This window comes from Sitophilus oryzae, unplaced genomic scaffold, assembly GCF_002938485.1.
Source record: "Sitophilus oryzae breed Bouriz unplaced genomic scaffold, Soryzae_2.0 scaffold_808_pilon_pilon, whole genome shotgun sequence".
Classification (NCBI taxonomy): domain Eukaryota; kingdom Metazoa; phylum Arthropoda; class Insecta; order Coleoptera; family Curculionidae; genus Sitophilus; species Sitophilus oryzae.
The window spans coordinates 2,786,132-2,799,965 of record NW_022147426.1 but is presented as its reverse complement, the minus strand read 5'-3'; the positions used below and the strand labels follow the sequence as shown (position 1 = coordinate 2,799,965).

The window sequence follows — 13,834 nt, the reverse complement described above, 5'->3', positions numbered from 1 at the left end:
TCGTTATGTTCTTCCACATTAATATTTGAGTACCCTCTAACTTCCATCAATTCTTTCCAGGCTGCGCAGCGAACATATTTCTAATTTCGCAGCCGAATATTTGAATTTTCTTCTGCCTTATTTCTACCTTTAAGGTCGTATTTTAGAGCTTTTCCATATGGCTCTCTAACAAATTGAAATAGTTTCTAAACTTGGAATTCGGCTCCTTTAACTCAACGTCTTGTTAAAGTACTGTTTTTAATGAAAGATGATAATATCCATTTGGATGATTGTCATGTATTAATTAATATACCGGGTGTCTCAAAAGTGGCTCACCCCCTATAACTTTTTTATTTATTCAGATAAAAAAACGAGATTTGGTATGTTAGTATATGACATAAATTAGGATTGATGACGTATTCAATTGTTTTTGGTCACTTCCTGTTTTACCGGAAATGACTAGAGCTTTTGATTTTTAAAATTCTCTTCTTCTTCTTCTTCTTCTTCTTCTTCTTCTTCTTCTTCTTCTTCTTCTTCTTCTTCTTCTTCTTCTTCTTCTTCTTCTTCTTCTTCTTCTTCTTCTTCTTCTTCTTCTTCTTCTTCTTCTTCTTCTTCTTCTTTCTTCTTCTTCTTCTTCTTCTTCTTCTTCTTCTTCTTCTTCTTCTTCTTCTTCTTCTTCTTCTTCTTCTTCTTCTTCTTCTTCTTCTTCTTCTTCTTCTTCTTCTTCTTCTTCTTCTTCTTCTTCTTCTTCTTCTTCTTCTTCTTCTTCTTCTTCTTCTTCTTCTTCTTCTTCTTCTTCTTCTTCTTCTTCTTCTTCTTCTTCTTCTTCTTCTTCTTCTTCTTCTTCTTCTTCTTCTTCTTCTTCTTCTTCTTCTTCTTCTTCTTCTTCTTCTTCTTCTTCTTCTTCTTCTTCTTCTTCTTCTGGTGATTTTGATCTTCCATCGTTGGCGATCTTCCGCCTCTCGGAGATTTCATTGAAATGGATAAACTGTAGTATTTGCTATTTGGTCAAGCTATCTTGATGGTGATCGTCCTCTGGGTCTTCGGCCTTCTACTTTGCCTTGTACTATGAGTTTTTCAAGGTTGTCTTCATCTCTGCGAGTGATATGACCGAAGTATTGCAGGATGCGTCTACGGCAGATGGTGGATAATCGATCTGTGATACCGAGTTCATTGAGAATTGACTGGTTCGTTCTTCGAGCTGTCCATGGGATACTGAGCATTCTCCTCCAGCACCACATCTCAAATGCATCTATACGGTGTCTTTCAGCGCTCTTGACGGTCCATGAGACCCGTATAGGAATATGGAGAACATCAAAGATCGAACAAGGGTCTTTTTGGTGTTTTTAGTTATGTTCCTATCTGCCCATATTTTTCTTAGGCTCATCATAGCCGTCCGTGCCATTGCTATACGCCTTCTTATCTCTGCTTCACAGCGCTCATTATTTGTTTACCCTCGGTATATTTTTACTTTATTTATTACTCTGAATAGAATGGCCCCCCATATTGTATTTTATATAATCGTATTTTAAATTTTAATTTTTCTAAAGTGCCAAAGTGGCTGTGTTAAAAACACGAATTTTTAATCAAGGAGCCTTGGAAAAATATATTTGATCGTTTAACGTTTTTCTTGTCTTGTCCTGGCCGATTAAATGATGCCCAAATCGTCTTTTTAATCATATCTCAATTTTTTCTAATAGAAGCATTTTTTTATGAATAATTTGATACCACACACTTCGTATTTCGAGTCAAATTGGCGTTATAAAACGCATTTTCCAATTTGAAATAATCCATATCCGAAAATGTCAAAAGTTGACATATGACATAGCATTCTATTCGGAGTGTCATTTTCTGTCGAATAAAGTAAAAAACCCAACGGTGCTATTTAAAAATCAAAAGTTATAGTAATTTCCTGTGAAACAGGAAGTGACCGAAAACAATTGAATACGTCAATCATTCCTAATTTATGTCATATACTAACATACCAAATCTTGTTTTTTTAGCTGAAAAAATAAAAAAGTTATTGGAGTGACTCATATTTGAGATGCACCCGGTATAGGCGACTTTTCCCTAATATTATATTAGGGGGAAAGCCTTTCTTTTATAAAAATAAATGTATTTTGACTACTAAATTATTAATTTTTAACATTGCAGACATTACCGTTCTATATTTTTCAGGAACAACATTTTATCTCCATTTTATGGATTTCTAAAAGAAGAAATAAAAAAACATGGGCTTATAATATTTTCTCTGTAACTTTCACAGGCCCAAGAATATTTTTTGTTTCAAATAAAAGAAATATTTTCAAACAATAAAGTTCAGCATCATTTAATATTTATGTGGGCAAATAAAAGGACTGTAATTTTGCCTCGATTTTCAGGAAAAACAAAAATATGTATTTATATAGACATACTGAAAAAACGACAATTTTTGTAATTTACTATATTGCGAGCTGTATTGCTATATTGCTGTATTTACGGTTTATTTGTATTATACAGGGTCCGGCAACAGTGCGTTGAGCATCTGTAGCTCCCAGAATAAAAAAAACTTTTTGTTTTAACTTCTATAGGGTGGCTCAAAAAAGTGTGAGATGGATCGGGATGATTTTTTTTAAATGTTTCAGATCACTTTTCTTTGATATCTCAAAAGAACCCTAGTTACCATATTATCAAGAAATTATGTTTTTTAATTAAAAACTAAAATAAATTCCAGATTTTTTTTCGAAAAAAAAATTGCGCAGAAAAATCCTCATATGTCTGGGGCCAAAATATACTACCCCTAAAAATATTTGCACTTATTTCAGACTCACGCTGTATAGGGCGATTCACGGTTATGGTACGTTATAGCGTTTCCGGAACCGGAGCTGTTTTTCGGAACCGGTAATTTCGGTACCATGCCTCTAAGGAACCGGGACTTCCAGTTTTTTTTCGGTGCTTTCGGTACTAGCAAACAAATTTCTGTTCAATGATGGTGTCAAAAGTAAAATCGATAAAAAACTGACGTTTAAATGAAAGTAATATCAAATTATAGTCTATAAAATGAATAACTTTGAATTTTGACCGTTATTTTTTACCAACATGGCAAATATAAAATCCCTCTATCAACAAAGTTACTGATATTCTTTAAATTGAGTGCCTGAACGAATCAGATAGGTAACTCTTTTTACTTTCGTGAAATAGAAAAGGAAAATAATAGAACAAGTGACAGTTCTTCCTCTTCTTGCAAAAATCAACACGAAACGTCATAATTGTCAAAAGTAAAATGTCATCAGTTTTTGACATTTTTAAATATCAGACCAATGCCGTCTCTAATAGAACAGCCTCGGAGCGAGATTTATGACGTCACGCTAGTTAGATACTACGGGTTAATAATATGTTGTAGAATACATGAAAAACATAATTATTCCTCGTATTTTTGGTTATACTAAAACGTTTTTTGTTAACCAAAAAAAATAATGAAAATCCATATGAAAATTTAATCAGCGTTTTTCCCGAACCTAAATCCTAAGAAAATCAAAAATTTTAGAATAATATTACATATAAAATGACAGCGATCTTTATTTCATAGCCATCGCTGACGCCTTTTTTTCTATGATATTGTATTATTTGCAAATATAATTTTTCGAACATTGATACTTGCAAAATATACATATAAATTTTGTGAATGCTAATAATAATACATCACTATTAGTAGATATTGAGTGTTTTTTGTTAAATTAGATCGATTTTCAAACCCCAAAATTTAAAATATATTTTACATTTTACCCATTATCTTATCTACCTATTCATTATTTGTATATTGTAAAACGTTTGCTGCATTTGTATGGTTCATAGTTTATTTGCCAAAGTATTTATTACTATATATATATATATATATATATATATATATATATATATATATATATATATATATATATATATATATATATATATATATATATATATATATATATATATATATATATATATATTGTATTTATTTACTGTATATTATGTATATATTTCATGTAAACTATATCATTTTTAAAATACAAACCAAAAATACGAGGAATAATTATGTTTTCCGTGTATTCTACAACATATTTATTAATCCGTAGTATCTAACTAGCGTGACATCATAATTCTCGCTCCGAGGCTGTTCTATTAGAGACGGCACACAGTGGGGTATTTGACACAGATAGTTGATCGAAATTTTTTTATGTAGACCTTATATAAATTATTGCTATTTTCAATTAAAGAGGAAATAATATAAACAAAATAAAGGGTAATTCGTCGATTCTAAAAAATAAAAAAAAATCACTGTTCCAGTGTTTCCACGGTCAATGCCACTAATGCCAGTAGTAATATCGCAACTAATACTACTAATGCTACGACTGATCCGCGAGCAATGCCCATACCACTAAAGTCGCTACTAATGCCAAATTGTGCTATACTGCTAATGGCACTAATGCGATCGCTTTGTACACAACAATGCCATCGCGGTTTACACCTCGCATTAGTATATCACTGATTGGCAAATTAGAGGAAACCAAGAATGTTTTTCGCATTTTATCAGCAAAGTCGCAAAAAGTCGCAGTATTTTATTTTACTGTATGAAAGCCCAATGTTTACTAAGTAAAACGTATATAGACAATATGCTGAATTCTTCGAAATGCGCAACTAAATCTCTAAGTATAATAGAAATGTCACAAATTTAATCAAATTTTCTGAACGCCTAACTTTTAGTTGCAAAAAAAATCGTTAGTATAGAGAATATCAAAATAAATAATACGTTTTTGTAGAATACATAGCTGCAGCTTGCTGAGCCATTTTCAATCAAAACAATAATATAAACGTAAAAAGAGCACAAGAACAACAGCAATTTATAATTTTAAACATAAAATTTAGCCATTTACCACTTATCTGTGAGAAGTAACAACTTTGACGTTTCGTTGAAACAAATGAATGCAACTAAACACACCCATAGCAACGCCATTCATGGCAGACATTCTTTAACTTATCATTTATCTTTTTTTGGGAAATCTTAAACACATTTGCTTTTTCAAATTTCGATCACCTTTTTCATGCTAATACCCCACCGTGCGGCATTGCGTCAGCATGGCCGCAAGTTGCTAACCTAATAAAATTAACACTAGCCCGCGGGAATTATCAAATTCAAAGTTATTCGTTTCACAGACTATAGTAGGTTAATGTCATGAGAAAATTAACCTGACACAAACATGATCACTCTGCAATCTCTGCAATCTGCCGATATTCGACAGACTGTAAAAACTGGCAGAAAATATTTGCGAGAGTGTAACTACTCTTTTCCTTCTACTGTGATAATAACGTAAGAATAAAGAAATACACAAACTGAGACGCACACAAAATACTTTATTAACCCAAACACTGTTTTTTATCACCGCCACTTTCTCCAAACGAGAGTTTTTCATCGGGTGCACTATAATCTACGTTAAACATAGGAACACCTTCAACCTTCAGTCCGGTGATGGCAAAAACTGCCCCGGAACTTTTCGATTGGCAGACTTCATCTTCACTCATATGGAATCTGGATGTGGTGGCATATAAAACGTTATAGTTTTTGCCGCCGAAAGCAACAGAGGTTATGTACTTGACGGGCATTTTGACAACTTTGAGAAGCTTGCCGCTACATGGATGAATTTTTAATATCTGAAACAAATAAAAATTAATTCGCTTTTTTAAAATGCCAGAATGTAGGTTTTAAGCCAAAGAAGTCTAGCATTTTTACCTTCAACAAAAAATGTATTAAAATCTTCAATTATTATTGTTAATCTTCTTGTTTATTTTTGTTGATATTAGATAAGTATTTAATAAAGATATTACAAGAGTATTTTGCTTAATTAAATGAGGCGAGAAATAAGAAAAACCGAGTGAGGGAAATGGGTGAGGGATATGGAAGAGGAAAGAAATATAGATAATTTGACACTTTCAAATTTTTTAAAAGTCAGTAATGTCAGTATTACATATGTGCTTGTAAACAAAAGCGTGTTCAAATATTAATTCTGTGGAATATATATCAATATAACATAAAACGAAGTGTAATTAACGAAATATCACCGTAAGAACAGCTATTTTAGAAACGTCTAGGTTAACTTATTTTACTGAACTTTATGAAAAAAAATCCTTTGCCTCGGGTACAGATAATGCCACGTTTTGTAAATAGCTCAAAACGAAACAAAATTGAACGATACAACAAAAAACGCAAAAAAATCCCCCTCGCCCTCCTCACGAGTAGTTTTCAGGCGCTTTTAAGAATCGAAAGGTAGGTCGAGGCAAACCGAAGTAGGTCAAGACAACTGGAAATAAATCAAAATGCATCAAAGTTGGGCGACGAAATGCGACATTGACATGTTTCGAATTGTTTCTCGCATAGTGTGGACGCTGCTATAAAATAAATCTAAAACAGGGCAAGCGTTGAATTCCCTAATAATAATAATACGGTATTATTGAACTGTAAATGAGGCTACTACACAAACCAAACGCGAAGCTGCATATAAACTGAAACGCTCGCGTCAATAAACAGAATGTGTCTGTCATTCAGAAAATAATCGGCACTAATCAATGCAACTATGAAACGCTTTGAAGCCCGCCTAGTCGGAAGCCGCAATACGTAATGTTACATTGTATAGATGGGGAATATCCAAACCTCAACATTGTTGCTGCTCTTTGTTACATTGTAAATAATTTATGCAGTTAAATTAGAGTTTCAAAATTATATTAACATCGGAAGGTATAATCTGTTTTGAATATGTTGTAGATGTATATATGATTATAGATCTATTGTGTCCCCTTTTCGAGTTATAACTCATGATACAGTCGCAGGACTTATAACAGGATAAAAGCCGGTATCTGAGACGGTTTTACAGAGGTCAGCTCTCTATCTCCGTTATCAATCGTTCCAAAGTTAATGGCACGAAGGGTTGTCGTCTGGGCGTGCTCAGTGATAAGGTGTTCTGGTGTTTTCCTATTTTCCACACAGAATCTGCATTCGCCGTTGTTTCTTAGCTTCAATCTACTGAGATGATCAGGAGATAGTATCCTGTTGAAAACCTCGTAACAATCCGAAGATTGTTTTTAATAAAATCAAGGAAAATCTTTGATTTTTCTTGGTCGTAAGTCTTAGATCAAATCAAATCATTTATTGCATGTTAATAGATACAAGTATCCTTACACAAAGTCATATTTTGTAAAATGCAAAATTATAAAATAAACACAACAATTATCAAACAGTAATTTAAAGTACACAAAAAAACAATAAATACACAATATAAATGTTTTGACCTATAGCCACGCTATACCCCTTCACTGCTTTCTAAAAATCAGTAACACTAAAATAAGCCATATCTAGAAGGTAGCTTTTAATTGTCGTTTTAAATTGATGTCTTGGTAAATTTCTGACATTTTGAGATAATTTATTAAAGCATGCAGGAGCACAATGAAGGAGGGCAGTTCCAAGATCTTCCGAGGCGCAAATGAACAGGCTTTATATTCATTCTGTTTCTGGTTGCATAATTATGTTGTTCATCATGCGTAGTATACAGTTCTAGGTTATCCTTTACAAATAAAAGACACTGGAGGATAATAGCAACATGGAAGTGTCAGTATTCCCATTCTTTTGTAGGCGTTTTTTGTATCTGCTTGATAACTTAAATTTGACAAAATTCTCAACGCTTTTCTTTGCAGTCCAAACAGTCTGTCAGCATGAGCTGAGTGACTCCAAACAAGTATTCCATAAGTAAGCACCGAGTGAATGAGAGCATAATAGGTAGCTACTAACACATCACTCTCCACACACTTAGCCAATCGCCGAAATGCATACATGCTCATGGAAACCTTCCCTGCCACATAGTCTACGTGACTTTCAAAACTCAGTTTTGTATCAAATTTTATTCCCAGAAATCGGACACTGCAGAAATCTATTTTATATTTTGTTTTAAGGGAAAAAATAACTCTTTCTGTTTTAGTGTCATTCAGGCATAATCGGTTTGCCTGAAACCAGTCACCAACATTTAGCAAAATTGATTCAAAGCAGTCACACTGCGGTATATAACATCTAACTGCATGTAAAGTAAAACACAGTAATTTAACTCTTTTTGAATAGCAACGTGACATAGAAATTAGATCGTTGGAGGATTCCCATTCCAGGTTACGGATGGAGGCTTCCAGGTTCTGCTTTAATTTGGTTTCCACTTGGGAATCAGAACGGTTCTGGTTTAGTGGAGTGTTCGCTCCCTTTCTAGCTGGATCGCTGAATTTTGTTGCTTTTCATTACCTTAAATCCCTTGCTGAGCTTGTACCCAGAGTAGGAGGACTAGTTTCTTTGCCTAATTTGTTCAGCTTCTCTAGGTATTATTTACCCAGGGAGGATTTTATTCCTTTAAGAAAAATATGTTCTAGATGGCGTTGTTGTCACGTTACCAGGCCCATCTTTTGCCTAATATGAAGCAATAAAACGCAGATACGTAACTCTTCTCTAATGTTCCCTAAATGTGACAAAACTTTACTCACTGGGTAACCGACTTCGAATTGATGGTTACTGCGTTGACCACTTTTAATGCTGCTTGGCTATCGGATAATATGACTATTTCTTCTTTCCGATAGTTCCTATCTAAAAGAAGTGGTATGCATCTTTCGATAGCGTAGATTTTCACCTGAAGGATGCTATTTAGTTATCGACCCAAATTTTCCTATCCCTGTTTGTATATTATGTTGTTTGTTGTTTATATACCTTACAGTGAAAGTTGGAAATCCAGTACATATTAAAAATCACTAGGAAATGCTGAAAATTACCCATTGGACCAGTAAATATTTTCACAATTCCAAGGTTGTGTGTTGAGATAAGATTGAGATAATCAAATATCTAACTAAAATCACACATTTTAATGTAAAAAACATGCTAGTACTGAACAATATATGTTATAAAAGATATTTTTTATGAGTTGAATTTTCGATATAGTTACAGAGATAGTGTATTGTACAGGGTGCTACAAATTCGAGATACGAGCATTGGTAACTCGGTAACCGTAATAGATACGAACATGGTTAAATTGGGGCAAAGTTGCGCTTTGGGATGTTCACCAAGATGCCATCAAAAGAGTTTTAAAAATTTCAAGGATTGCTGAATTTTTTGGAAAAAACGGATATGTTTGAAAATCAATTTTATTTTTTCCTGTCGATACTTTTTAGAAAATTAAAAAACTAATGGCACTTTCTTATAGCCACTTTATTAGGGCTATCTGATAGTATTTTTAGATTTTCAAATCAGCTGATAATTTGTGAGATACAGATGCCAACCTAATTTTTTTAAATACGGACCTGCATTTTCTATTTCAGATTTTGAAAGAACTCGCTCTCCTGAGTACAATGATATGCCACACTTTATACTTTTTTTTTCGACTCTGTTTTTTAAGTCCGACTCTGTTTTTTAAATTATTTAATTTTATTATATTCATCGCAACAATATTGATCATTGCTAATTAACATTGAATAAAGAAAATTGAGCAAATTGAAAGATTCAAATAAATAATATCCAGATGAGCAAAGATAATTAAGATAAGATATTATTCTCAGTGTCCGATCTAATAATTTGCACCCAGCAATCCTTGAAATTTTTAAAAAAGAAAAAAATGGAAATTTTAACTTTTTTAATGACATCTTGATGAACAGCTCAAGGCGCAACTTTGCCCCAATTTAACCATCTTCGTATCTATTACACTTTCTGAGATACCAATGCTCGTACCTCGAATTTGTAGCACCCTGTATAAGACATTACGTGTGCTACTAGTCAAGAACTATACATGCGAAACCTAAACACTTAAAACGGGCATTATAAGGAAACTGCAGGTCGCACAACGCTCAATGGAACGAAATATGCTGGGAATAACCAAGAGAGACCGTAAAAGGATAGAGTAGATATGACAAAAAACCGAGGTAACAGATGTCATCCACGGAGTCAAATCTCTCAAATGGAAATGAGCAGGATACCTGGCAAGAAGAACAGACAACGGATGGACCAGAAAAATCACAGCATATTACGAGGAAATAAGAGACCTAGAAGAAGACCGAACATGAGATGGGACCATGATATTAGGAAATTAGCAGGGATAAGTTGGGCCCGCATAGCCAACAACAGACACCAATGGGCTCAACTACTAAGAGAGTATCTGAATGTGGGGGAGGCTACACCATAAATGAAAATGGTTGAATAAGTTGAAAATGATGACGATGATGATTATGATGAAGACATTACTGTTTTTACGAGTGTGTCAAATATTAATCGTCTTTCATGCCCTTAGTATTACAATAAATAATAAAATAATGTTAAACTAATTACTTTGACAATTTAAAATAATTAGCTCAATACTTACACGACGCCAAGTTGTTTATTACGCTATTTTTTTTATAAATATACTCTAATTGATTTTGAGGTTATTATAATTCAGATTTTACTTTCAGAATTAAAATAGAACCAATTTTATTTGATTATATGACCTTTCCTAATAAAAATCCTTATATACGTCATTAAATTAAATAATGTATTTTTATTTTTGACGAAAAAAAGAGGATCATTTAGCAGGAAATTACACTAATTATAAGTACAAAAAAATCATAAAACTTTTATATGTTCATTTGTAAATAATTGTCCTTTTTGTTTCAAACCTCTGATCTATTTCGTATCGATCATAACTTAAGTGCGTAAATATTTTATAAACTAAGATAATTTCAGCATTCCCATAAGGACTAATCTAAATATTATTAAGCTAAATGCCATTAAAAGTTTTGTTTTACTATGTTCATTATAACTACCATAATTGCTGGCTAAATCCTTCTATATTATTTAGACATTAATTATTATTGATCCTCATCAATTTTTACTAAATTTAATACGTAATAATAACCAATAACCTATTTTTTTTATTTATTTAATTTATTTTTTTTTAATTTTAATTTATTTTATTTTTTATTATTAATTTTTGTACCAACCTTGATTTCATGCATATTTTCATCGATAGGTTTGTAGCTTCTGAATAACGGTCTAAGTAAAGCATTTGGCTAATTTGCTAGCTCAGAATTAGAATTATTAGAGTTAAGCAACTCGCATTTTCATTGCAGGACATATTTATTTGAAACCAATAATCAACGAGAATATTCCTATAATTTAACAAAATTACTGGAAACCACTATAAATACGAATTAAATCTATACTAATATATAAAATCCTGAAGTGACTGACATACTGATTAATCACGACCCTGCTCAAACCACTCAACGTAAGAAGCTCAATTTTGGCATACAGGTTAATTCTAGGGTGTAGAGATTCGATAAGAAGCTTAAGAAGGAATTTTTCGAATATTACAATATTTTTTATTTAAAAAACTTGGTACTACTGTGTTTTAAAAAACTTGGTACTACTGTGTTACTAATCTTGGACTACTGTGTTTTTTGGGTGGTATTCGACAAAATTTGCAGTCTATTGAGGAAACAGAAAATGTACAGATTACAGAAAAAAATTGTATATTAACATGTATATTAAAACAGCATTATATGTCATTTTTTCAAACATGTAATTCAAATTCTCAAATTTAATAGTTGTTTCACCACAAATATGCGCATATAGTGCACACACAATTTTTTTAGTATTGACAAAAGTGGACTTACCGACGAGCCTCCGAAAGTAGCTACCCATAGATTATTTTCGGAATCAATGGTCATGCCATCTAAAATCCCCTCAATTGCTGGATAGTTTTCAAGATCAAAGATAACTTTCTTTTCGCCTAAAAAATTTTAAGCTATAAAGCAAATATGGGATTTACCAAAAAATATTAGAAATACCATTTCTGTTAACTGGTTATGATAACTAATACATCCTAATATGCAAAAACCAAAATATGTAGGTAACAACGCAAAATGTATTCTAAATTAGATAGAATTTAATTATAATTGAGTATTATGTCACTCAGTACCTCGAAATTAGTGGAATAAATTAGTGGTTGCCATTAGCATAGAAGTTATTTCCTCTAATTTCAATGTATGCATTCAAAACGCCAAAATTAGTGGTAATAATTTCCAGTTAGTAGAAAAGGATAAAAACAATTTTTTTACAAAATACATGGACAATAGTAAGGTATATTTTAAAAGTATTTTCATTGATATATTAAGTATCTAAACTTTATTTTATGAAAAATTTGATTTTATTATTACCTAAAGTTTCAGTTTTAAGATCGAACTCGTACTTTTCAATATTCCTTTTGGAACTGTCAATGTAAAACATAAACTTGTTATCCCTTGTCCAACATAATCCATTGCTAATACTCGTGTCGCACATTACTTCGGCATATTGTTTGTGCGCTGGGTGGGCGCATAGAGCAACTTGATACAAGCTTCCTCCATTATCTGTGACTCCATAATCAGGCTGACGAGTTAAAGTACCTGAAACAAGCCAAAAAAATTGTAAATATAATTGGACAACTGGACGCTGTTTTTTTTCGATCACAACAGCATTTTTAATAGTAAAAGTAAAGTTACCAAAACTTTAAACCAACGTATTGCATTACAGTCGCATTCTGACTCATAGAGGGATTAATTATTTTTCCAATGCGCAAAAACAAAAAACATAAAACCCAACTTTTAATCTAAGTCTATTAAACATGTAGTGGGCAGAACGTATGTCACGTTGCTATTCAAAAAGAGTTAAATTACTGTGTTTTACTTTACATGCAGTTAGATGTTATATACCTCTGTGTGACTGTTTTGAATAAATGGGTGTTTTAAATAATATTTATATACTACAACGTTTACATTTCAGAAAGATTAATAGCACAAAACATCCCCCTTTAGAACTTCATCTGTCATGTTAAGCAATGAAAGTAAATAAAAAGCGCCTCTCGTGTTTGTTCGCATACTAAAAATTTTTAATATATTTTTAAATTTACATTTTTTAAATTGTAAAGTAATATATTACATTTAAATGGAATATATTACCTAACAATTAGGTATGTCAACTACAGGTTTGTCTTCTAACATTTTTTACATAAAACGAATTATAAAATTTCAATATATGTATATTTGTCTTAGGTATGAAAAAAGTAAAATATAAAATGGACAAACGCTTGCAATAAAACTGCCACTTTTAGTTTTGTAAGCAAAAAGAAATATTTCCTTTTCACAAATAAAAATATCCGACAACACTAAAATCACTGAAACTTCCGCGGCTGACAACGAAAACTGAAAAATATAAGAGCACTTTTTGTTTTGAAACTGCATATCAAAATTACGCTGTATCCCTTTATGTTTTTGCTTTTGAAATAATATAAAATATAATAGAATTGTGTAATTACTAATTACAACTTGTGAATTATAATATTTTCCTCTTCCTCTTCCTCTTCCTCTTCCTCTTCCTCTTCCTCTTCCTCTTCCTCTTCCTCTTCCTCTTCCTCTTCCTCTTCCTCTTCCTCTTCCTCTTCCTCTTCCTCTTCCTCTTCCTCTTCCTCTTCCTCTTCCTCTTCCTCTTCCTCTTCCTCTTCCTCTTCCTCTTCCTCTTCCTCTTCCTCTTCCTCTTCCTCTTCCTCTTCCTCTTCCTCTTCCTCTTCCTCTTCCTCTTCCTCTTCCTCTTCCTCTTCCTCTTCCTCTTCCTCTTCCTCTTCCTCTTCCTCTTCCTCTTCCTCTTCCTCTTCCTCTTCCTCTTCCTCTTCCTCTTCCTCTTCCTTCCTCTTCCTCTTCCCTCTTCCTCTTCCCTCTTCCTCTTCCTCTTCCTCTTCCTCTTCCTCTTCCTCTTCCTCTTCCTCTTCCTCTTCCTCTTCCTCTTCCTCTTCCTCTTCCTCTTCTCTTCCTCTTC

The 13,834-nt window shown here is 32.6% G+C and overlaps 2 protein-coding genes across 6 annotated transcripts in view; one reads left to right on the top strand and one right to left on the bottom strand.

Annotated features, from left to right (window-relative positions):
• Window positions 1-13,834, top strand: part of LOC115888890 (ankyrin repeat and death domain-containing protein 1A-like) — a 148,798-nt gene that overhangs the window by 26,104 nt on the left and 108,860 nt on the right. The gene's annotated exons all lie outside the window — the stretch shown is intronic.
• LOC115888891 (regucalcin-like) overlaps window positions 5,333-13,834 on the bottom strand; it is an 81,986-nt gene continuing 73,484 nt past the window's right edge. For all 4 annotated transcript variants that reach the window (XM_030908760.1, XM_030908763.1, XM_030908761.1 and 1 more), the window contains 3 exons: window positions 12,202-12,429; window positions 11,659-11,774; window positions 5,333-5,649 (listed from right to left, as the gene is read on the bottom strand). In XM_030908760.1, coding sequence (XP_030764620.1) covers window positions 5,356-5,649; window positions 11,659-11,774; window positions 12,202-12,429 — 638 coding nt within the window. In that variant the 3' untranslated portion in view covers window positions 5,333-5,355. The remainder of the gene's footprint in view (window positions 5,650-11,658; window positions 11,775-12,201; window positions 12,430-13,834) is intronic.